General features: G+C 42.0%; 2 protein-coding genes across 10 annotated transcripts in view; one reads left to right on the plus strand and one right to left on the minus strand.

The window, feature by feature from the left end:
• The first annotated feature begins 92 nt into the window (after positions 1-92).
• Positions 93-8,064, plus strand: padi2 (peptidyl arginine deiminase, type II). 2 transcript variants are annotated; one of them, XM_076147143.1, is made up of 16 exons: positions 93-587; positions 2,966-3,137; positions 3,521-3,590; positions 3,924-3,985; positions 4,298-4,415; positions 4,725-4,877; positions 4,970-5,157; positions 5,383-5,486; positions 5,613-5,724; positions 5,829-5,936; positions 6,046-6,197; positions 6,328-6,475; positions 6,669-6,762; positions 6,881-6,960; positions 7,058-7,183; positions 7,364-8,064. In XM_076147143.1, the coding sequence occupies exons 1-16, from the start codon at positions 481-483 to the stop codon at positions 7,595-7,597; spliced, it is 2,028 nt and encodes a 675-aa protein (XP_076003258.1). In that variant the 5' UTR covers positions 93-480; the 3' UTR covers positions 7,598-8,064. The 2 variants fall into 2 exon arrangements, with proteins under 2 accessions (XP_076003258.1, XP_076003259.1); XM_076147144.1 differs by lacking the exon at positions 93-587 and adding an exon at positions 1,519-1,745.
• Positions 8,065-8,274: 210 nt separating this feature from the next.
• Positions 8,275-25,617, minus strand: part of rap1gapb (RAP1 GTPase activating protein b) — a 42,538-nt gene continuing 25,195 nt past the window's right edge. For 4 of the 8 annotated variants that reach the window (XM_076147137.1, XM_076147135.1, XM_076147141.1 and 1 more), the window contains 22 exons: positions 25,180-25,215; positions 23,899-23,946; positions 22,629-22,667; positions 22,337-22,522; positions 21,297-21,400; positions 19,261-19,339; positions 19,120-19,173; positions 18,862-18,945; positions 18,666-18,766; positions 18,163-18,292; positions 16,064-16,219; positions 15,890-15,961; positions 15,709-15,795; positions 15,312-15,452; positions 13,685-13,816; positions 11,707-11,816; positions 11,336-11,452; positions 10,835-10,961; positions 10,506-10,602; positions 10,079-10,188; positions 9,940-9,987; positions 8,275-9,812 (listed from right to left, as the gene is read on the minus strand). In XM_076147137.1, the coding sequence (XP_076003252.1) occupies positions 9,979-9,987; positions 10,079-10,188; positions 10,506-10,602; positions 10,835-10,961; positions 11,336-11,452; positions 11,707-11,816; positions 13,685-13,816; positions 15,312-15,452; positions 15,709-15,795; positions 15,890-15,961; positions 16,064-16,219; positions 18,163-18,292; positions 18,666-18,766; positions 18,862-18,945; positions 19,120-19,173; positions 19,261-19,339; positions 21,297-21,400; positions 22,337-22,522; positions 22,629-22,667; positions 23,899-23,946; positions 25,180-25,215 (2,019 nt within the window). In that variant the 3' untranslated portion in view covers positions 8,275-9,812; positions 9,940-9,978. Of the gene's footprint in view, positions 9,813-9,939; positions 9,988-10,078; positions 10,189-10,505; positions 10,603-10,834; positions 10,962-11,335; positions 11,453-11,706; positions 11,817-12,565; positions 12,644-13,684; positions 13,817-15,311; positions 15,453-15,708; positions 15,796-15,889; positions 15,962-16,063; positions 16,220-18,162; positions 18,293-18,665; positions 18,767-18,861; positions 18,946-19,119; positions 19,174-19,260; positions 19,340-21,296; positions 21,401-22,336; positions 22,523-22,628; positions 22,668-23,898; positions 23,947-25,179; positions 25,216-25,617 lie in introns of all 8 variants that reach the window. The other 4 variants (XM_076147138.1, XM_076147136.1, XM_076147142.1 and 1 more) reach the window with 3 other exon arrangements.

Below are 25,617 nucleotides of genomic sequence, written 5' to 3' on the forward strand. Positions count from 1 at the left end.
GCAGCTATTTCCATTTATGCTCCAATGGGTATGTTGAACCACTTCTATCTTATGAGACAATACAGGCTTAATTTACATACCGCATGGCGGCACAATTATATAATTAAGGACATGTAAATATATCTGAATATACATTTAAATTATATATGAGAACAATGAATCGTACGTAAACAACAGTAATGATTGAGTATATATGGGGGAAATGGTAAACAATGAAAAGGGGGACGTTCAATGGGGATTTTGAGCTTTGAACCTAGAGTACACAGTGTTTGTCCTCCCACTTGAGTTACAGAATAAAATGCCAACAAGTATAGGCAGAGTACTGAACCTGTGCGTGTCAGGTCACACAGGAAAAGCTCGGGAAACAAACACCTCTGCTGTTCCCACGCCCACTATTTATCCCAAATAAAGAGGCAGAGCGGAATCGCGAAGATTTTGCAAGAAGTTTCCCAAACGGAGATTCCAGCTTCTATCCTTAAAATGGCAAAACCAAGGCAGGAATATCAACGGACACTTCGCCTGGACACAGAGAATGCCCAGAGTGTGGTCCATGTCATCAGCACCAAGTTAAGGGTGAACCTGAACAGGTACGACCAACATACGGACACACGCGCACGCACACACGCACACACACACGCACGCACACGCACACGCACACACACACACATACGAGCGGAACATCAGACTGTGTTTTTGGTTACTCATTCAAAGTTTGTACAATTATCTTTTTGCAACATTATTGTATTCCTGCGTGCATTGTGTTGTTTAGAGACATGAGGTCGTCGTATCAGTAAACATATTAAATTACCGTGTTATTATAGTGACAACATAAAACGTAAAGCGACCAGAAATATCGACAAAGTACTTAGAATATACAGCCTTTTGTTTTATATGTGAAACCGTCTCAAACTCGTTAGAAATGTAACACCTGAGTTTAACAGGTTACAGACACTGGACCACACCCACTTCCCCGCACACCAACACTGGGGGATTTCTAACTGTACCTGTTGTAAGGTAACTACGTAGCGCCACCATTGGTTCACTTTCTGGAAAATGAGCAACGCCCACTCGAATTTGGCAACCAGTTAGTAAGGAGTATCACAAAAAACAATAACTTTTGTCCGGCTTGACCCAACATTCTACATGTATAATCTCGTGTCAATTGACCCAAAACTATAGGAGCAGATACAAAAAAATGATTTGGAAAAAATTCTGAATGGTGGAAAAATAATAATAATATGCAAATAGGTGGACCAACATGGAGATGCAGATAAATGTACAAGTGGTAATTTTGATCGAACCATCAGGTTAACCTGGACTAAAATGAAATGGGTTTTTTTGATGGCTCATTACCAACCTGTCCAATGAGTTTCATGAAAATGGCTTCACAAATTACAGAGTAATCCTGCTGATAACCCGACAGATGGACAGATGGCGTTGGGGGAGAGAGACAGCAAGAGAGAGAGAGAGAGAGAGAGGGGAGGGGGGAGGGAGTGGTCAGTCATCTTTGACCAATCACCACGTAGGAGTTTTAATCCTACCTGGAGCCCTGACTCACTTGTTGCACACAGTTGACCCTCTGTGAATGTGAGCTCAGTTTTCTTCCTTGTAGGGAACAGAACCACCACTGGATCTATTACATTTGGAGGAACCATGATTCGGTCTCGGACGCTCAGAATAGATAATGGCAAAACAACAAAAGCCATGCATGTGGTCGGCACGGAACTTAGTGTGAACGTGAGCAGGTAGGCTAGTATTTCACTATGACATCACACCTACAGTATTCTATTGTAGTCTAGGCTTTAGGCTTCAGTCGTTAGTCTTCAGTCTAGTGTAGTCTTGTCTAGTCTCGTAGTTATTTTTGAGACTTTGCACAAAACTTCAGGCTATACAACAAGCATCAGTTCTTAGTATTTATTCATTTATTTTCACTCTGAATTCACACAAAATGCAAACTTGTCAAATACATGAGTCAACCAATAGTGAATCTACTGCTAAATGTATTTCATTTCAATTTCATAGTTCTATTGTTTACTTACTTATATAGCGTTCTGTCACTTAACACTCTTTTACTGTAAGCCATGTAAGAATGGTGTCATTGTGAGGAGATTGTAGAAGGAATCCATTTGTGTTGAGACCCTGGTGGTGGCGGAGCTCATGATCCTTTGTTCAGTGGATCAACAGCTGTCTGTTGTTGCTAACAGGAGAGACTTTGTTGCCCCCAAGACAAGGTTACATTCTGCCAATTTTCAGCCTATGATAAAGTCATAGTGTGACAGAGAGTGTGTGACAACCACTGGAACAGGGGACAAGTGATCCAGGTCTATAGCCCCAGAATGTCCTTGTAGGTGGCCAATGGTAACTGAATTCAAGCGACCTTATGATTCCACGTCTTTCTGCTATGGAGGGCTTGTCAAAATAGTTCCTTTTTTTTACATATCTGCTGCAAACGGGGTTGTCCACACATCAGTGGTAATCAAATTACTTTTGCAGTCATGGCAACCTTTGGACCAACTAGTATTCTTGGAAAAATGCTACTGAGTGGTTCCTTTTGCTCCAGGCCTAATGTCTACATGTTCCCACTTGTGTCTCTTAAAACGACCGTGAAACTACATAAAAAGTTAGGAGCAATAATTACACGTTTCTTTCTTTGCTGACAGCAATTTATTGAGGTCTTGCACCAGGGATCAAAGTGTACAGTACTTGTGTAATAAACATCCTGCTCCTTTTTTATCCTGTGTATCTGAGCCACTCTGTGAAGAGACTTGATTGGCTCATTGCTGTGGTTTGTCTTTGTTTAACAAACTTCAATGTGTTGATAGAGGAGCTTGTGGTTCGTCTGCATACAGCACGGCCCCTCCTAAATTTGCAAACACTCCTCTGTCTTTAGATGAAAACATTTTTAATATACTACCATTTTGTTTTGTGTAAATATATCCCTGCATGCTCTTCCTTTCATTCTCAGGGCCGCCCCGCCCCGCTCCAAGTTTTTCTCTGTGAAGTGCTCTAGCAATGTTCGCTACAACATCAGCCCCTCCCCTCTGGAGACGGCCCCCCTTGCTCTCATCTCTCTGAATGGAGACCCAGTGCTGCTCATCACCATGGAAGAGGCCAGTGTGTTTGAAAATGACAGCAAGGTTGGTGTTCAGTAGAAACGATCCGAGTCATTCCACCCCAGTTCCTTCAAACAGGTTTTGCAAAAGGCTGCAGACTGTCCCCTATGATTTACCCATTCATCTGCAACTGCTTTGTGAATGTAATAATGTAGGTTTCAAGGATAACAATCCAGTGGTCTCAAACTGCATGATGAATAAGACAAAGGCGATGCAAAGTAACCATTTCTGGATGTATCAACTGAGAAACCAAGTGCATATTTGTAAATGCTGGAAAGCATATTGGGCAAATGTATTTCACATGACATAACAATGTTTGATCCATGCATTTTCATACTTACAATAGAACGTGGTGCTAATTATTACTGTCTTGTTCATGTATGTAATATATTGTTTATTTTTCAAAGCTTTCTGTCCAATACTATGCGGAGAAAAAAGAGGTTTTGGGGAGAGCAGTCCTGCACCTGACAGCTATTGGTATGAAACATCAACTAATGAAAAATGAGACATGCTATATAATTGCCAATGCTAATTTTACACGTTACTTACTGTAATTGTTGTTTTTCCAGTATTTTATCATTAGAACATTGGCGATGTGTTTAAATGAACACCAGCACTCAAGCATGACTCACCTATGAGCTGGAACGGGCTAGATTAGATAAGCTTCCCCTTAGATATGTGTGCCTTCCAGTGATTCATGTGCACAGTTTGATCTAGAGACGCAGGTAGACAGCATGTTTGAAACCAGAGCTTTGCAGTGAAATGAATGGCAACTGGAATTCTCAACCTCAAAACCCGTTTGTCACACAGAACTCTCCCTGGATGTGGATGCTGACAGAGATGGCAAAGTGGAAAAGAACAATCCCAACAAGGTGAGTTGTGTTTTGGGCAGCTCTGCTATCTGGCACCTTGAAGAGATTGTCTTTCTACAAGCCTGAACAGGTTATGCAAGATTTTGTTGTCAGCACCCCTCCTACCATGCTAAATTTGGTTTAGCTATCTTTTAATCATGCATAATGCACTGCAGATAACTGAACTAACTGCCATGTGATTTTTCTTTGTTTCAATGCATGAACTTCATTTGGAAATATGTGCAACTTAGACCAAAATATGGGAAATATGGATCACATAACACTGAACAATGTTATTATATGGAGGTGTCTGGTTTGTTCAACACTTGTCAGGGATCCTGGAAATGGGGTCCGAAGGGGCATGGGGCCATCCTATTGACCAACTGTGACGCAGAGCGCAAATATGGGAAGAAACCAGACATTGAGCACGACTTTGTCAACAAAATTTCAGGTAAAAAGAATAATGTTATAGCCATTTCTAGCAGACCTACCTGCTCTGTCCATGTCCATTTGTTCTGCACTCTTCATGAGGGTGGTGAAGTACTTTTTCCAGTGAAGTAACACTTGGGGGCTGGCAAGGACAGTCACTATTCTATTGCCCAGTTGTACATCGCCTCTCGGTGGACACTCTAGAATTATTTACATTTTATGTGGAAGTCCCCTTTATCATAAGGTTAAAGGTTACTTTCTGCCGTGTTGGCCCTTCTTTCTGATACTGCTGACGCTGATACTAATTTTAACCCTGCATATGTGTCCACAGATCTAAAAGACATGTCTCTCATGGTGCTGAGGACCAAAGGCCCTGCCAAGCTGCCAGAGGGCTACAAGCTCACCATGCACATTTCTCAGGGGGATGCATGGAGTGTCAGAGTCTTCAGGTCCAAGTCCTCTGAAGCCTCATACCATACCTTTAGTGAGTAAATACGGCAGATTCTGTTACATTACGATTATGTATCAGCTGATTTGTTGCCTCAGTATTTGAACTTGTGTGTTGCTCTCCCGCAGGAAGTCTGTTCGGCTTCTTTGAAAAACGTTACCCACTGGTGCTGAGCTCCGAGGAACTGTCCAAGGAAGTACCTTACCTTGGGGGTACTGCAAGCATGGACTTCTTTGTGGAGGGCCTCAGGTTTCCTGACAAAGACTTTGATGGGCTCATCACCATCAACCTCAGTGTGTTGGAGCCTGTTGCTTCAGTAAGCCACCTAATGGAATCAAGTTTCCAAATCTTTAGTTCACCTTCTTACTTTGCCTTTCTTAATTGTTATCTTTCTTTATTCGCGTGTTTCTCTTTTACACATGATTCAGTGTCCTGATTTTGGTTACCTGAAGTGATCAAAGTTCAACATAAACAGAAACTGTGTATCAGTATCTTGTAGTCTTGTCTCTCTCAAACAGTAGCTTCTCTGTTGTTTTCACAGGGTTTTCCTGAAACCCCCATTTTCACAGACCGAGTCGTGTTTAAAATGGCACCATGGATCATGACACCAAACACCCAGAAGCCCATAGAGGTGTTTGTCTGCAGGTAAAGGAAAACTGATGATGATGATGATGATGATGATGATATACTGTATATTGTCGGATACAAAAAAATCTATTTGAAGTCTGTAATGACGAGATGATTCTTTAACTTTGGTTGATACTTTCTCAGTACTAAAGATAACTACCAGTTCCTAAAAGGAATAAGGAACCTGGTTCAGAAGTGTGAGTTGAAGCTGAAGGTGTGTTACGAGTACATGAACAGAGGAGATCGCTGGATGCAGGTGATGTCATCTCACTGTTGATGCTTTCATGTAGATTTTCAAAATGATACAAGCAATGGTTGTATATTAATCTGGATCTCAATAATTCCCACTTTCCACCCCAGGATGAGCTGGAGTTTGGTTACATTGACTCACCACACCATGGGTTTCCTGTTGTTCTGGATTCCCCTCGAGATGGAAGGCTTAAGGACTTTCCTTATGAAGAGCTACTGGTAAGAGTTTAAAACTCTTCTATCAAATGGTTAGAGATGTAAAGGTCATTCAGAAGTGGGAACACCCTGAGAGCAGCTGTTGTGTCTTGTCTTGACCTAATCTCTTCAGGGTCCTGACTTTGGTTATGTAACAAGGATGGCTCATGATGATATGGTGAGCAGTCTGGACTCGTTTGGCAATTTGGAGGTTAGTCCTCCAGTCACTGTGGATGGGACAAACTACCCCTTGGGCAGAATTCTCATTGGAGTGGCGTTTCCTACGTGAGTGTTGTGTTAATCCTTTTAAATACATTGCAACAATAGTTCTCTGACATTTTCTATTGCAATTTCCACTCACAGAAACTGGCGGTGAGTAAATTCAGTAATTCTGAAAGTGTTTTCCTTCGCAAAGGACACCTCAAGGGCGAAACATGACCCAAGTAGTCCAGGACTTCTTGTGGGCCCAGAAGGTTCAGAATCCCGTTGCCCTGTACTCTGACTGGCTCCTGGTTGGCCACATAGACGAATTCATGAGTTTTGTTCCTGCACCAGACAGAAAGGTAAGTATTCTGTCCAAGATAGAAAACACCAAATTGTTTATATGAAATGTAGAATAATTATAATTTGCCTGCTGGATGTTGTGGGCCTGCTGTGTTGAATGTAGCAGGCTTTCCCTTTGTGTATGATGAGGTCGATGCTCTCAGGATGTGGGACAGCCAGTGTTATCTTTGTCTCTTGTCTGCCTTTGCACAGGGATTCCGGCTGCTGCTGGCTAGCCCAGATGCAGGCTACAAACTATTCAGAGGCTTACACAATGGCGGTCATGGCGAAGCCAAAATGTTTGATGGTAATTCTTTGTGCTTTCATTTGATCGTAGCTTTCCATAATAACAATTAACAAAGCAGTCATTGTTAAAGCCACACACTGAATAATTCCTATTTTTCAAAACACCCACTTCCTAAAAGGTCTGGATGAAAAATATCATATCACAGTGGATGAGCTACTTAAAGACGAAAATCTGGAAAATCAGAATAACTACGTGCAGGTGAGAGGACTCATATATGGACAAGTGTGTGATTAGGGCCGACTGCTGCCTTTTTGCTGCATGTTCTTCCTGTATTTGACTGTTTCCCCTTCTTTAGAACTGCATAGACTGGAACAGGGATGTCCTGAAGAGAGAGCTGGGCCTGGAAGACGACGACATTATTGACCTGCCAATCCTCTTCACAGAGGAACGAGGAAGAGCAGTGGCCTTCTACCCTGATTTGGTGCGGTGCAGTCTTGCAGTTCTGTCATATCTGTTTTCTCCACTTTAATAGACTCTAAAGAACAGTGATGTTGATTACAGTATACCTATACCTATATAACACTATAGTGAAATGAAATTCAGGCATGCTACAAAAGCCTTTTTGTTGGTTGTTGCTACTTTGCATTTGCTCTTTTTCCAGGTGAATATGATTGTATTAGGGAAAAACCTTGGCATCCCGAAGCCGTTTGGACCGAAAGTGAATGGACGCTGTGCCCTGGAGACGGAGATGTGCTCTCTGATGGAGGGTCTCGGCCTCACCTGCAATTTCATCGACGACTTTGCCTCCTACCACAAACTGCTGGGAGAGGTGCACTGCGGCTCCAACGTCCGCAGGGAACCATTTGACTTCAAGTGGTGGAACCTGGAGATGTGAAATGCTGTAATGAATGATAGTTGGAGATGAGTTACACATGGGTTTATTTTTCGGGGTATACGCTTACCTTAAGTACTTTTTTTGGTATCTTTGAGATCTGTCATGGCAGTAATCTGTCTCTTAAAATCATTAAGCATACTTATCACGCATCATTTCATGTTACAATCAGCAGAGATAGTCAAAGACGTCTTGTAAACTGTACGCACATTAATTTTTAACATTTTTTGGCTTTATTAACAAAAGGATGAAAAGCAATATTTACAAATGAGTCTTTTGGACAAGGACTTAAGCAGACTGACGAGAACAGAAATACAATCATTTGAATTGAGGACATAGAAGATTCCCCCCCCCCAGTCTGTAGGTGTATGGACTGGCATACAGTGCAAGCAGGTATGAATGGAACCACTACTAGAGACACAAGGGGACACTGTTCTTCTACTCAAGCATTTCTCAAGTCCTTTAGAAAACCTTAAAAGCTTTAACTTTAAATAATTTCAAATTTAAAAGTAAGTTTGTTTGGATTTTTTAGCTGCAGACAGCATTTGGTCCAGTGCCTTATACCTTTGATGCTTTCACGTACTGTAAGTGCTGCATGTCACTAAGACGAATCCACTTCAGGCAATAAATCTCTTCAGTCATGTCACTGAAATAAAATTGATAAAACAATTTCTTCTACCACTTGCTTCTTTCACAGCAAACCGAGGAACAGAAAAAGCTTTTCTGCTCAGTGAAGGTTAGATGTTCCTCATGGGACTCGACAGAAATTGACTGTAGTTCAGGGTCAGCAGAGTGTTGGAGCAGATAAGTGCAAATAAATACCTACCTGCCTAATTTACATTCAAGCCAGAGGCCAATGACTTTTTTAAAATGCAGCTCACGCCAAACAATCATTATAAAGGCAACCTCAAGACATATCACAGTGTAATTTATATTCAACAAACCAGGTTTTTCCAAAGGTCATCAGTATTTCCAAATAAAATGTAGTGCTCATGTACATACACTATATTACACCTTAAAAATAAGTCAGAACATTGTGGGGTTTGGCTCTATCAGCAATGTGCACTGCGTCTGGAGATGTTGGCTGGTTCGCAATAAAGTCAAACTCACAGGGGACAACACCTCTATGTAAAGCATGGCACCAGTGTACAGACAAGAGAGAGAGAAGAGAGGAGTTTGGCAAGCAGATTTTACATCATGCACAGTACTGTTGTATACACACCCATACACATATCAAATCAAAACTATTGGTTTGTGTTTACATCTTGAGACAGAGTTTGAATTGCTGTATTCTGACCAAACCCTAGGATGTCTGTTGCTGGCTGGGGTACTACAATATTTATTTACTATTTTTTATATCATCATAAAGCTTCAACATAGTCAGTATTTGCAATAAAAATTCTTTAAACACAGTTTTTTTTACAGGGTTTGAGAATTACCGTTAGATTTTCTGTGGTACGATTACATTTCCAATTTAACAAGGATTGGCCTTTGTTTTTTGACCTTCACCACCTCAGGAGGGCGGTGAGTGATGCTCCCTCAGCCAACAACAGCATCATAATAGTATCAAAAACATGACATATTTACGAACGCTGTCATAAACCGGACAAACCTCCACCAGGTTACTCAGAAGAATAAATCGTCAGTAAAACACAAATCATGACCTGACAGACACACACACACACACCCGGTACAACAGAGTTAAACCAATGTGCACGAGCAGAGTGGATGTGAGGTTGACATAAAGAAGAAAATGTCCTTTTTAGTGCAACTTTCATCTCTACAGACCCACTAACTCAGCAGCTACGACACCATCACACATTTCTCTCAGTCAAGATCACAATCCGGTTCAAATCCTGTTCTGAAGATGACACACAACATGTCAGTGTTTACGGTAAGAAGCCACGGGACCTCAGTGTTTACTGGCTGAAGCGCGAGTTGAACCAATATGCCAAGCCACCTTACAGATGACGAGAAGCATTGATGCAGTGTGGGTGAGGAGGTCTGGCTCCTCTTTTCCTTTGCCTCAGTGATTCAGAATCAGAGGGTTTCCACATGGAGCTGGAATGGGAGCTATAGGTACATACATGTCCGTGGAGAGAGGTGGTAAATCTGTGCTAAATATACAAAGGGACACGTGTCAGTCTCCTAATCGCTCCTCCTCTGTATCCTTGGCCTTGGCCTCGCCCCTTCACAAGCGACGCTTCTTATGGGAATGCTGTGGCAGAGGAGAGGGAAGTTTAAAGGTACAGTATATTCACTCAAAGGAGACGCAGCCAGGGTTAAAGAACTGAGCAGAGAGAGAACAGCTCAAAGCAACAACAATGCAAGCTGTCAAGGCTGACCTGAAAATGGACACGCACGGAGACATCAGCAGCGCAAAGTTAACAGTTCTGTGAATAAGAAGGAGGGAAGATAGCAGAGTTAATGTCAACAAACGTTTATACTTTGGCAGTGTGAGTATCACTAGACGCCAATGCTCACAGATGAGGACTTGTGCTCCAGTAGGGGGCGCTCTGTCTTGTGCCGGCTGTCTGTCCCCTTTGGCTCTGTCCCCTTTCCCGTGTCAGGGTGCTGCTGAAGATGGGAAGGTGCTGAAAATGAAAAATACAGATGGATGGCGGTCAAGGCTACTACAAATAAACTTGATATCAAAAAGCGGCAAGCAGATTGGTACACGTTAAACATTTAACTCCCAAGACAACGATTAAGGTGAGCAATGAGGCTATTAGGATCCCTGAGTTAAACTCCCCTCGATCAAGGGCGCTTTAATATTAACCGCTCTTCATTGTCCCTATCTGGATCTCCCTAGATGTCACTGATATGTGAAAGTGAGACTTGTTTGGTATGTGTCCAGCTTCTCACACCTGCAGGCGAACACTGCTCCAGTAATACAAGAACCTGAACTCACCTGCAGAGCTTCCCTGGCTGCTGCTGCACATGCTGTCCTCCACCCATGAGCTGTACGAGTCCCTTTTGTTTGGTGTCAAGGAAGAAGATCCACTTTCCTGGAGGAGGAATACAAGAAGTCACATATACTGTACTTCCATTTTGACCTAGAATGGATAACAAGGACTGGCTATTCCACACAAGCGTGAGCCTTTACATTTTGTTTTATTCTTTATATATCTTTTTTATCCATCAAACTTCGATATGTGTCAGACAGTATCTTGGTCCTAAGTCATACACAGTCCTAAATATGGTGTTATCCAGATCACATGAGCCGCTGTCTTCACCCACCGGTCCGGTGTCAAACTCCTCAGTTTCGTTCTCTTCAACAACACTGGCAAAGCTGCTGGCATTAGAGGAGGAGCGTGAAAGGTCCTGAGCTTCTGGGATGGACGCGGCCCTGCAACACATAGCCAGACTACACACCTGCGTCACTCTGACCGCACCAACACCTGTGTGTTTGACTTCATCACACCTTCCCTCTCCATGCAGGCTCAGCAAAAGTGACAAGGGTGTGTTGGGATCCATGCCAGGCAAAGTTTGATCTTTAAAGCTGTTTTCAATGCTGTTTCATATAGACTTACATCATACATTACAACATTCTTGAATATTCAAATACAAACAGGAACAGCTTCAACCTTTTCTCCAATCTAAGCATGGTTTTGGTTCATAAAAAAGGATTATGATATAGTCGTGGTGTCTTGCACTGTAAACGCTGTGAAGGATAAGAACTTGGTCATCAGCTATCAAAGTGAAAGCTTGATAAGTAGAATAATTTCAGGCGACAGTCACCTGTTCCTGGTTGGGAGAACCTCTGGAGAGCTGTGATTGGAGGAGTCTTCTGATCTGTTTTCCTGTGACAGGTGGCTGCTATCCAGGGTCCTCTGGGCACAAGGCGACACCTCCCGGCTACAACACAAGAAAGGAGATCAAGGAAAAGAAACAGATAAATTCACAAGTGATAACGGTTTTCTTTAGTACTTCAGATAAGCTCTCTTTATGGATGATAAGACCATTTTCATATCTGTGTCACAAGGGCTTTAACAATTCAAGAACTGTTATCTGTCACCAAGACTTTATCTCACAGGATGTATATTACAGTATTAGTTGTAATAGCTGGATTTGCCCACTCCCTGCAGATCAGCTCTGCTCTGTCCTCTCACCTCCTCTCTTGGACCTCCTGGATGTTCTCAATGCCAATGGCAGAGCTGCGACGGGAGCTGAAGGGCCCAGACTTTTTCCTGGTTGGGCTTTTCCCAGGAATAATCAATGACTGACAGTGGGCAGGGAGAGCAGAGTCAGATACAGACACATTATGGCAACAGTACAGCAATATCATACCACAGAATACATTGGAAGGAATAACAAAATAGGATGTTGGAAGTGATAAGGTCATAAAATGTATAATGAGTTATGAACTGATGGCTGATCAATCCTGAGATGAAGTAATTCCACATTTGGCAGCATGTTTTACAAGCAATGTTACAACTGGCTTCATGCAAGAACTTGTTTTCCTTGGTTCCTAAACATTAAAAAGAGGAATTGACTGAGCCTCATCATTTATTCTCTTTTTGTTTCATTTTCTTTAAATTGCAAAGTGCCTGTTACACAATTTATGAAAGTTAGATGAGCTTCTGCATATTTGCCTAGGTTCGTCTAGGGCAGCGGTGGGCAAACTACGGCCCGCGGGCCACATCCAGCCCGTTGCACTATTCAATGTGGCCAGCCGAACATTTTTCACCATATTTTCTTTTATTCACCGCTTAGCCTTTTAAAAATCAAGTGAAAAAAATCTAGAGCATAACTTTCATTTTTTCACATTTTGTTGGATTAATAATAATAATAGTTATTGCACCTACACTTCTAAAAGCCTCTCAGATCAACGGCAACACAAGCACATTTGAAACTGAAACCAGGCTACGACTAATTACTCCTAACTACACACGTACATGATGAGAAGACAACAGCAATGTAAAGACAGAGACAGTAACAGTGATTAAGAAGGGATAATAATAAATGAACCTCTTCTATTGTTCCTATCCCTATGGCACTGCCTCGGCGTCCATATTTACTGGGACTTTTCCCTGGGACAAGCAATGACTGAGCCATACAAGACAGCACAGGGAAAGCAGAGAGAGAAAGGAGACGACAGGAAGAGGGAGCGAGAGAGGGAGGAAAGGAAAAATACATCAGAAGATCTCATGCACACATAGAATTCAGAAACAGCAAGGAGAAAAAGACTTTGAAAGGGGGGCTTGCAGCAGGACTTCATAGTGAGGACATATTGAGGACACATTGAGAAGCTGTTTAAAGCGAAAAAAAGCGAGCCAAGGTCCAGCACAAGGGGGAGACAACAAGAGATGGAGCAGGCCTGTCAGTCTCTAGCTTGAGGGAGAAAAGGGGGAAAGGGTATCTGGCACAATCCAAAGTTAGTAGCTTTTGAAATATGGACCTTTAGAGATGGAATTAACCTCAATCCATTTGAAAATGCTGTCAACCAGCAAATCCCAAACTGCAATGAAAGCAAAAATGGATTCCACCTCTAAAAAGTGACCCCAAACAGGACGGTGTAGTCCTTGTCTATTATTGATGGCCTGTGCCATGCATATTCAGCCAAACATGCACATGTTCTACGAGGCCGTGAGGAGTAACAGGCATGACAAATCCACAGCGAGGAGGGAGGGAGTCTGGGTAGTCAAACTGCATTTACGCCGAGTTCACTTCAGGCCTCAGCGTAGAGACTCAAGACCAATAGATCATATCGGACTGGAAACAGTTATTGGGAAGGAGTCTTTGGAATAGGTCAATGGTAATTCGGACACACACACACACACACACAAATGCCACTCTAGACACACTCTAATCACATCTGTATATGACGTTGAACGATCAAACTCAGATGAGAAGGTCGACATTATGAATGAGATTATTAATGTGAACCACGATCAAAAACACTGAAATCTGTTAAAGATGATACAAAGTAAGGGTGAATAAAAACATGACCTGAATGCTTTGATGTTAAACAGAAATCCTACCTAAGTGCTGCAGGGGTTAGAAGTGCACATGTTCTGTACATGTACTGTAGCCTGTGTACAAGATGTGTGGAGTGGAGTATCATGTCAACCAAAACAGGCTACTTACAATCCCTGGGGTTTTGGGGCTCTCTGCGGGATTGTGGGTAAAGCTGCCACTGTGACTAGTGGAGACTGTGTGTGCCTTCTTGTTACTGAGGCCCATGGCATCCATAGACTGGCTTCTGCTGCGGATGACCCGCTACAGAGAGAGACGAGGAGATACCGTCAGTGTAGCTACTTTATGTGGAAACCCTGACAACACTGACAAATGTGTTTCCTATTTGGGAATTTGAATTGGTCACATATACAGGATATTAATGGATATGTTAGAAAATACTTACAGTATAGGTTTAGTCTCATTTTTGTAGACAAAACAATAATGGAAAAAATTATTTTTAAATTATTTAATAATTAATTTCTTAATTATCAGAAAAAAAACATGTTTTAAGAAAATAATAATTGCAGGTCATAGATGTCAAGGACTTATAGATGCTTTTCTGCTGAGTGTTTATCCAAAATTTGGTGAAAATCATGAAATATATGTATCTGTATGACATATACTCTTTGTTTGTAACAGAATTTATGGTATTGGTTAATAATGGTTAGGTATGTTCAAATAAATATGGGCACTGACCTGGATTTAGCACTCTACTAAAGATACACCTCTATTGAACTGTGCGAACTGTGAATACTTTACTTTGCTAAATGTAAGTGTATGTGTTTGTGTATATTCTGTGCTGGTATGAGCTTATATGCATGCAGGACTCTTTTTAAACACTTAGGGGCAGTGCAGATCAACATGTGAAAGAAAGACTTCAGATGTGCTTCACAGAGGTTTGTGCAAGGAGACTGCAGGCTTTGTGCTGGAGGCGGATGACAGTGCAAGGGTAAGTCTATATTTGTAACGGGAGGCAGAGGTGAATGACAGCCGGAGAGAGCAGGACAGCAGAATCAATGAGAGAGAGAGAGAGAGAGAGAGAGAGAGAGAGAGAGAGAGAGAGAGAGAGAAAGAAAGAAAGAAAGAAAGAAAGAGAGGCAGCAAAATCCATCCCCACGGGCAGAAAACTGAGAAGGAGTATTGTCAATCTATAAAGAGATGCAGCAGGGTGTCAAAACGACAACAAAGAGACAGAGAGAAGGGTGGACATCCACTTGAGGATGCGGAGAAAGAGCAAAAAAGACGGCTGGGAACAAGTCAGTGAGAAAGAGCAGTGACCACAGGGAGCCACACAAGCCGCATCATCGGTTCCCTAATGAGGGGTCATTAAATTGTTCATCAAGCGCACACAATCACAGCTCTCTGCACCATGCCTGAGCGCCCGGGCCACACTCCACCACCTTAATGGTCACTGATGGACCACGCTACATCATAGCAAAGTGCCTTTCATACACACACACACACACACACACACACACACACACAACAGGACATTCCTCAGTCTCAGAGCCATACCGACACACAAACAAACAATGTGTTCAGGAGGGTCACAGCCAAGTGTGGTAAGCTGGGAGGTAAAGATGCCACAGGGCTGGTCCTTTGAGATACCGAGAATTTCCTACACTTTGCTTCTCATGCGTGAATACCCAGAATCCCGGCCAAAAGCATCCCGAAAGTTTCCCGAACTATAGTCATTCTCTCTCATGCATGCAGGCTGCAGAATGCAATAGGAAATAAGGGAATTAGGGGGTTGTACCTTAAAGGACTCAAAGAATCCTCCTCCACCTCCACCCCCGTTCTCCAGCTTATCTTCATCTCCACCCAGACCCATCATGGACTGACTGTTGATGTGCAGCTCCTCATACAGCGTCTCCAACAGGGCTGAACGTGTGCGCTCCTGGAAACAACACAAATCAAAACCACCATCTGTATCTGCCTGTATTTCTATCTGTACAAGACCTCATTTCTATTGTTGTTTGAGAAGAATGGAAACATTTCTATCTGTAAACATTTGGTCGACAAAAGCAGGCTTTCTATAGTAGAGGGCCAATGTTCTCCTTGTCCTCTCTGAACACCATGTCTTTGTTTATGTGTACACACACTCGTGCCTTCACACCTCCATGGAGCAGTTTGCAGTGTAACACTCTTCTCACCTCCAGCTTGGCAAACTTCTCAGCCTTGTAGCAGGCATACTCTGCATTGATGAGCTTTGTGAACAGGAATTCGCGGAACTCAGGACCCTAAGGAAGGTGAGTGCATAAAAGGAGAAGTAGAGTGAATGAAGTGAATGGATCATATGTGGAGTGCGAGGATGTTATTTGTGTCATAGCCGACCTTCTTGAAGATGGCCGGATCTGGGAGAGCGGGTCCAAAGAAAGGGACGTCATCCCTCGCTGTCACAGACACCTGGAAGAATGAGCACAAGTCACATAACCACAAACTAAGAGACCCTTATGAATGATGCACTAAGAATGCTTCTTTCTTATGGTTTCTGTCTTTCCAACATACCTTGTAGGTGACGTTATCCGAACACGCATTCTCCACCTGCACCACCACGTATGCATGCAGGAAGTTGGACTGGATCATGTCAGGAACAAACGGCGTGTTTTCCTCCTGAAACATGACGGCTACAATGTCGTTGCCTATGTGTCTCTTCCTCTGCAGCTGGATGGCACAGATAAACAAAGCTAACAAAGGTGGAAACATCACACAAACAACCACTTAAGATGATCCCACATGGAGGCGCATCACAGGCTGACTGGGACTAAATAAACTTTCAAGTACAACTTCTTTCAGAATAAATATAATGGCAAAAATAGTGATGTCATGTACCTTGCCTTAAAAGCTGTCAAAGATTCAATACAATGAAAAATGTACAGTATATAAACCAGATATAATGTATATGCAAATTATTTATAGCAGAGAAATTAATATTATTTATATGTAGATAAGAAGGTCTCTGGTCCCTACATGCATTTAGATCACGGTAATATTAATGTAAGTCTGAGCTTTGACAGGCTTTTAAGTGAAGATTCATGAGCGTAGATATGAACAGGCACTAAAGTAGATCATCAGTGCACAGCGGTGGCATTTTCACTTCCAAAAAGCTTAAAGTGGTCGAGAAGGAGACTTGTTGCGTGAGGAAGACCTTTGCCGGGAGATCTTTGCAACTCACAAAATCTATTTTAAGACACTTCTAAGCAGTATTCTTCCTGCCTCTCCTGGAGCACACATCCACCTCTTCATCATCATTTAGCCACCAGCTCCTATGGGATTCAAACAGCTTTCAACTCTCATAAATATTAGAGGATATGATTTTAATAGAATTTAGAATTTCCTATCCGATGTCCCTGCAGGGCTCTGCATCAATCCAATCTAAAGTGCTACAAATTCAGAAAGTCATGAAGAGTCCATTTGTTCTCATCATATTTTCCCATTATAAAGTCGATGAAGAATGGAACTGGATGAACAAATACCCAGATCTTTAAGCACAAAGAACAAACACAGACCCAGCTGGTCCACATAGCTCCACACAGCATCTGTTGGTTACCAGGCTATATACTGAACCACAACAGAGACACTTTGCACCTGTGGTTTTAACTTCAGTGTTATCTAATGTTCCTATAAATTTCTCATATCCGAGATAAGTTGTATGTGCATGGTATCACAACGCAAATGTGTACTGTAGGATTTCCAGATAATTATTTTACAGATAGCCACTTTATAATCACTATATAGCACCTTATGTTTAGCACTTGTATTTGTTCACATGGCAACGACCCACCAGCCATCTGTTTCAGTTCCTGATCATTTGTTATCATTGCAGCAATAAATCTCTCTCACATTTACAGTTTGTGTGCATGCTTTATATTTCCACCCCAGATCATGAAACAAACAATTGAGACATTTAAAATACCCACTTTACCCTTTGTAACTTGTTTAATAAGTTCTCATTAGGAGCATTAGCAGTCCATTCCTGTAATTTTACAATAAGACAATCATCTCAGGGTCCCACCGTAGTACAGTATCATCAGCTTTCCAAGCCCAGATGGCTGAATAACAGTCATGCCACTCTCTCTGGGCAGATGGACTGCCAAACACGAGCTGCCACACACAGTCAGACACTTAAAAAATGAGCTCAGTAAGTGTGAGCCTGCAGGGACTGAAATGAAAATGCTGTATTGTTTTTTTTTGTATTATTCTTTTTACAGGTAAACAGGTTACACAAATTCTGTGCTTCCTCCCCCATGGGAAAATTCTATGTTATTATAGTTTGACATTTTCTCCTCTGCATTCTTTTCCTAGTGAATCATCTCATGTGGGTTTTGTTTATGTCTACTTTCTTTTCATGTCTCTGCAGGGTTACTGTGGAAACTAAGGACACCAGTCTAATGCATGACGATATTGGAACTGAGCAAATCAAAACGATTTTGTTCAACAATTGCCTTTCCTTTATAATTGTCTTTTCTTTCTCCGTTCAATAACATTCCCAAGACCTTTATTTATCTGTTAATTTGTTGTCTTTGATTGTACCCCGATCCAACCCTCAGCTGCTGATCCTGCAGTGTGATGTGTTGTGAGTGGTGCCGAGTGACTTGTTTCTTTACCTGCTGTGAGTCTCCCTCAGTGTAAGGCAGCTTGGTAGACACATGAAACATAATCTCCTTATTGTGGAAATTTGTGTAGACAGATTCTATCCCAGTCTGGCCGTGAGTGACATCGAGCCCACCTCGAAACCTGGAGGAGAAGACGGCAGGAGGAGATGAAACAAGTACCCGAGAGAGAGGGGCGGAGACGAAGAGTGCACCAGAGGAGGAAAGGTAAGGAGATGATTGAGGTGAACAGAACAGGGCAAGACAGTGAGGAGACAAACAGGAGTGTTAGGGTGAAACATGAGTGGACGCTTTCATCTCTCTATTATCATAATGTTGGCAAGACGAGATCTATCAGGACACTCTGAATGGAGAACTAATAGAGAACTGCAGCAACTGTAATATAATGGCTTTACTTTTACATTGATTTGTTTACAATCCCTGATCAGTAGCAAAGTAACGGTGGTCCGCCAAGGTCATACCAGGTAGAGAGCGTCTAAACTGTAAGGTGCTCTCACCCTTTAAAGTCATGGAGCTCAATCTTCTCGCCCAGAAACTCCAAAAACTCCACAAAAGCAGGACTTTCCTCCATGTTCCCAAACAGTTCCTCCTCCGCTGTCTGCATGGGAAGAAAAGCAAAAGGATATTTCCACTCGAACCAAGACGTGACTTCAAAAGTAACCAGCAGTCTGAGTAACCCTGTCTCTCACTCACCTGACCATACTTTTGATAAATCACCCCAAACTTAAAATTGTTGCTGATCACATGCTCATCAAAGGTAACAATGAGCCTCGAGGCCTGAGGATGAGAGGACAGGAAGTTCTTAGGTGTAACAGGAAGTGAGTTCAAGATTCAAAAGGTTTATTTGTCACATGCTCATTAATATGTGTGGTGTAGGTGGTAAGTAGTAGGTTTACATTCTTAAGCAAATATCTTAAAACAATCTGACAAGCTTGATTGATCTGCGCTTACCTTTGGGTAAAGGACGGGGTAAAATCTATCCACGTTTACTTCTTCACATACAAGCTGAAAGTGAAAAGAAGTACATTCAGCTTTTCTGAGTTGTAATTGAAATGCAACAAACTTGCTGACGTTGCTTGTGAAATTTCCTACCTTGGTCATCTGAACCACATTAGGGAACTCAGTAAGGCAGGAGATGGGAATCACATCGTGGTAGGTTTTTAACTTTGTACTGAAAGGCAAAAAAGAAATGCTCACTGCTCTGAAGCTGCAGACCTCCATGCGTGACACGATGGCTGTATTTCGGTCTTTGTCTTTCTGTTTCCCTACTGACATTTAACATTCATGCAGATTCAGAGAGAACCTGTCTTGTGTGGAGCGGGGAACAGAAAGCACTTGAGCCCACACGCAAGACATTTCAAACATCATTTAAGATGTGTTTCTGTTCACGGAGGATTTGTTATACCGAATACTGAATAATAGTGCCATTTCAGGAATCACACTCTTAACCTTGACAGTGTTAGTAACATGTAGACAGGTCACAGTAAACTGCTCCCATCAGCCCCGTTACCTCTGTATCAGCACATACGCATATAAAACCTCAGGATACTTGAGTTATATGCTACATGTTGAGTGTATGTTCTCTCATTTTCACCACATGGTGAAAGCCTTGCTGATTACATGATTATATATTGATATAGACGGATTGTGAGTGACCACTCCAGCAGTGACTGAGATGACTGTGGGTGGTGTTCACCCTGTGGAAACAGGTTTGGACCCATTGGCTGTTACCCAGCTACACACTCATCCACTCTAATGCTCCATTTACAACAGAAATGCAGCTATTAAAATGTGGAGTGGAGTCTCTCAGGTACTAACATTAATTCAGAGGTTGTACGGTGCACAGAGTTCTCCCTCCCTCTCCCTCTCTGACTGTGTGTGTGTGTGTGTATGCAGTTGTTGTGTACCTTGTAGCTCAGTGCGGAGTATAATTTGTGCTTCTGTTTCTAGAGAGTGCAGGGACGTGCTGGTATCTATGCTGTGCATTACTAAAAATGTGAGGGTACAGTTGCATTAAAATATATCATTTGTTTAATTTGTGAATGTAGATACACAGCATGAATGTGGATATACAGTAGAACCTATTTATTATTCAATGAAGGCAGTGGGTCATTAGGTGCAGTAACCCTCACACTGCTCTATGTGCGCTCTGCCTGCTAGAGGCTCTGTCCGGTCCATAATGTGTGGAAAGACAAGATATAAAATCTGAGGGACAAAAACAAAACTACATTGGAATATTTTGGACAAAGATTTGTTGTGTGTGCAAATGAAGCCCTTTGAGACATTGCATGTGATATTGGGCTAAACCAATGAAATGGCCTTGCCCTCTTGTTGGGTTACCTTCAAAACTCAACATGTGCATATGTCCTGGGCCGCCAAATATAATTGTAGACTGGTAGCTTGCATCTATAGCTGAGCGCTCAGTTGGTATTCTAGAGATGATGCTTCTTTATGACCTTAGTCATTAAATACTGTCTCCAGGCTGTAGTTTAAGGTACAGCCAACCTCAAGGACAAATACATCTCTGGACTCCTCATTCATGACCACAACATCAGGTGTGTTGGCAGAGAGGTCTGGTTATTATTACAGAGCTTGCACATTGAAGGTTAATGGCAGGAATGTTTGTTCATTTTCACAGATGGAGCCAACAATTCCTTTGTAAACAACACACAACGTGCATCACATTACTTGCAGGGACATGTTTTGCTGTACATTGTTTGTTGGTTGAGGGCAGAATCATATTCAATTGAACTATGCAAACATTTGTGCACACAGCTGCTATGTGAGCAGTGTTGGTAATGCACTCGCTTATGAACTTGAAGTCAATCAAAAGGATAAAGTACCACTAGGGGGCAATATGAAGGCAGATACATGAATTCTCCCTGGTCAGCATCGTATGAAAACAACTTCTGATTTTGCTCAGCAGTGTAAATGCAAAATAGCAAAATTCAAGGGGATCAACAAATCTTAACATAACTTAACCAAATTCAAATTCTAACATTAATCCAAAACAACTTAATATAAGAACTAACTATAAAACCATAAAACCCCCTACAAACACAAAACTGTGAGATATCCATGAAAGGAAGAGAAAACAGGTCAGGGATAAAGTAATTGGGAAATCGTACCGAAGCATCAAGCGCAGATGCTCTTGATCCCCAATGACATCATACTTCATGGAAAAGACCAAATGGCCCAGAGCAGCATCCGTGGTGTAATAATTAAAGTGTTCCTGAGGGGCGATAAGCACAAGACACAGTATAGCAATGACTACATCAACATCTACAGCTCATGGTGAGTAAAACAAAATAATAAAAATGCTGCAATAAATTACAGATGGAGACGCAGATTCACAGTTGGCTCATTAAATAAAGTAGCTTTGGAAGTGCCCTTGTGAAACAGTAAAAGAAGGACATCTGTTGTTGAATTCACAGAGATTATGTACATATAGAACAGTTATCGAATTCATTAACAGACAAATCCATTTTTATAAATAATTAACTAGAAATGCATTTCTAGCTCCACGCATTTCATTTTAATGCATTTCCAGTTCCATGCGAAGAAATGCTGTGATTGCAATTGCTGAAAGGTTTTGCCAAATTCTGACAAAGTGTGAAGGCCTGAAAACTGGTCGGTTTCGGTCTTAGAATAAGTGACAAGGAGTTTGAGTGACAGCGAAAGTTCAAATCCTTTGAAGTTGTCGATTGTTTATAAACAACAGGTGCAGCCAATTAAGCGGAGGCACCGAGCTGAGTCAGTCACAAGAAATTTGTAGGTTGAGGTATCTTCTACAGAAGAAAACAGAATTGAATGTAAACTGTATACACCTCCTCTGAGTAGTTGAACAATTACTACTTAGTCAACCAAGTAACATATGGACAGCAGCAGTGGATCTCTAGGGGAGCACAGAGACATTTAGTTTTAATCTGGTGGTCACAGACAGACAGCTGCCTCCTTATGACACCCACACTTTGCTCCAAATGCCAAGGAAAATGTGTCCTCTGTGTCACACATGGGTGTAAGTGTTAGTTGGAGGACATTATTTGAAAAACGAAAACCTTGAGTCGAGCACATTTGGTAATTGGGAAGATTGATTTCTCCAGCATTTCAATCAGTATTTCAATATTTCTGCAGTACATGAAAGGAAACTTATTTCCCCAAACCGTACCTTTCCCATGAAATTCTTTCTGTAGATCTTGGCGGTGCTGTTGGTCTCCAGTTTGATGTAGGAGGTGGGACACTGCGGTTGATCGGCCTCTGGTGTGTCCTTGGGCTCATGATTGATCCCTTCAATCCAGTAGCCCCCAAACTGTGGCAGCAGGATGAGCGGGAAGGGGCTGCAACGACCCAGAACCTGACACAACAATGAGCAAAGACAATGTTAAAAGAGGAGTGAGCATGTTTAGTTTATTCCCCGTTCAAAATGAGCAGAGAATGTATTGTGCTTGCGTGAACTGTACCTCATGAACACTGGGGTAAGGAATGTAGTCTTCTTCTGTCTGCAGGGAAGGAAACAAATATGAGTCAGGATGACAGATTAGGTTTACTTCCTCACAGAGAAGAAACGAGCATTGATATAGTGACGGCAAACAAACTAAGATGTAGCTCTTCCTTCTCTCGGCGGCTTCGCTACATTTGCCACCTTGAACACCGCCGCCTTGTATCCTTCCCGTGTGAATTTACAGTGCATAAGAGTTTCAACCTCCACTCATGGGAGAACTCCAGGAACCTGAGTGGTAAACATGCATGTGATGTGTGACAACCGCTTAACTTTCAAAAGCTACCAGCTAATGCATGGTGCTTTATCTGAAACACCTCTGGATTCTCTTACCTTATTATTACAGCATTAATCTGTTATTATCATCACACTTCTGCTGCAGTTCCCTATTTAGTGCACATTTTTTTCTCTCCATTTCAGACAGCAATTTTCTCTATTTTCGGTTACAAACCGCCTGAACCATTTCATGTTATAGGCCACGTGCAGGTTGGGGCAGAAGTGATGATAGCAAGAGCAGACTAGCAGGCGAGAAAGTAAGAGATAAGAAGGTGCAATTTACTCAAAACACGACATGGGCAAGTATATATCATGACAGGTTTGCTTTACAGACTAATGTGGTTCCTGTCACCATAGAAACCAGTATCTCTTCCTCTTTTATGATGAATGTCTCACATAATGTTGAATTTTATTGCAAAATTGTTAGAAAAATACAGAGTCTTAAAATAAATCTGCTCATTTTTGGATTAACACAATTATTACATGTCTTTAATATCCATAAAAATTAGGAATATACAGCCAAACGGTACAACTCATCAACTCGTTCAATTCATGCTTCAAGGACTTTAGAACAACCCAATATCTTCATACTACCTTCTAGCATCTACATACACATCTGTTTTACTTTCACTTCCAATTCCAAGCGTACATGCTTTAGATCTCTATGTGAGTCCAAAGCAGTAAATCCTTCTTTTTGAGATTACCATCTATTATATACCCTTTCTGACTTGATCCCAAGTCTCCTGTTGGCACCATGTCGCAGTATGCCAGCTGCATTAGACCTGTCTAGGGAAGAGGACATGCAGGAGGGTGATTTTGCAGTTCTCGTCCCTGGTGAGTTCCTAATTCAGACGGTGAGCATCCTAAAGCCTGTCTGACAGCAGATAAGGAAGAGGTTTAAACGGAACGTGTTACCAGACCTGGTCTACCAGAACATGTGAGGGTTTGGAACTCACTTTGAGGGGGGGAGGGAGGGGACATCTCTGCTCATCCATTCTGCTACCCTGTGAGAGAGAGAGAGAGAGAGAGAGAGAGAGAGAGAGAGAGAGAGAGAGAGAGAGAGAGAGAGAGAGAGATGTGAACCGCACTACAAAACTGCATGCACGCAGACTCACCTACACGCAAACTATTTTGCATGTCCCATTCATGTGTAGTGTGATTGTGGTTATTTGGAAATGTGTATTTGTCATAAAACAAGATCCATCACCAGATAAGACACAGAAAGAGGAAGCAACAGTGAGAGAATCTTCAGAGACTATGGCAGGTTTAAAAAAAGAGCAAAGCAGATGTGTGTGACTCCAGAGAAGGTGTTTCCATTAGGTTACACTGCAGATATCATTCGTCACAATAACGCTTAAGGGCCAAACTGTTCCAGAAAAGGGTTTCTAAAATCTATTTCTGTCTACTCTAATTCTGCTGCTTCATTTGAGTGTTTTACACTACGGCGAGAGTTTAAACTCAAAATGTAACATATTTGTAGGGCTGCGGGAGATGAAAAATTAATCAAATGGAAATGGAAAATGCTTAGAAATCATCTGTCTTTCTTTAACCTCAGGAGAATCTCAAAGGACATAGAGGTTCGGGTTTGGTTTGGAAATGTCCAACCTGCAGACGTTCCCCTTAGTCTTACTTCTTTGTCTGATAACATCCATTATAAATAATAAAATACTCTACATTCACTTTAAGTGAGATGTGCTGCAAAATCACAAAGGAACTTAAGCCAACCAAAAGAGCTCCAAAGTTCACCTCCCACACTTTATGGCCACTTACAGGCCATATGCACGTTACAGAAATATGTTTATATTTCAAAAGATATCTTGTTCTCTTTGTCAAAGTTTCTTCTTAAAGCTACACTGACGTTTATTCCAGAGTGGAACATCACTGTCTACACAAACTACACAAACTACACAGCTACAGGACCAACACAGCATTCGGAAACATTTCACACCATCTCATACATCTGATGACACAATTACACAAAGCTTCTTTCAGCACATTCTGAAGCGTCATGTGTGTAAATACAGCCCCGGGTGCAGCGCTACAAATAACAATGAACCAATGCATTCATGGCTAAAAGGGAGATAGATAAAGACAAACACAGAATGTTGCAGAGACAAAAATAGCGAGAAAAGCAGAACGCCCCAAGTGGGTGAAAATCTGAGGATGTAATGTCATTAAAGCCTGGAAAGAGACGTTACAAGTGAGTGTTAAAGGCAGCAGGAGACCACTTACACTACCTGCATCCTCTCGATCATGGCAAACAGGTCCGAGGTCTGGGGATGAGAGGCGACACAGATCCAAACAGGTTCGAGTATTTGATGAGTTACAGTGTTGTGTGTGATGCGATTTCCTTCCAATCTTCAATCATCCCTCTTCCTCATTTCAAGCGCAGTGCCACACAAGGACTCCTGCTGAGTCTTTGAAAGCCCCTAATTCCATATTTCACTATGACGGCTCTCCCTAACACATCATCCTAACACTCCAGGAAGCCAATGTCTTGACACAAATCTCACCGAGGCTCCATCTAACAACAGGAGAATGGTTCTTCCACAGATGAAGACAAACACCCTGTAAACAACAGACTCCAAAGGGAAAAAGAGCCTCAAAGCTCCACGGTGCTCTTCGCTGTTGCTACAGCCAACAAGCACAACTGACGACACAGCAAGAAGACGCTT

Source organism: Genypterus blacodes, unplaced genomic scaffold (genome assembly GCF_046128005.1).
Source record: "Genypterus blacodes isolate CSIRO-AG114 ecotype Tasmania unplaced genomic scaffold, CSIRO-AGI_Gbla_v1 ptg000037l_1, whole genome shotgun sequence".
Classification (NCBI taxonomy): Eukaryota; Metazoa; Chordata; class Actinopteri; order Ophidiiformes; family Ophidiidae; genus Genypterus; species Genypterus blacodes.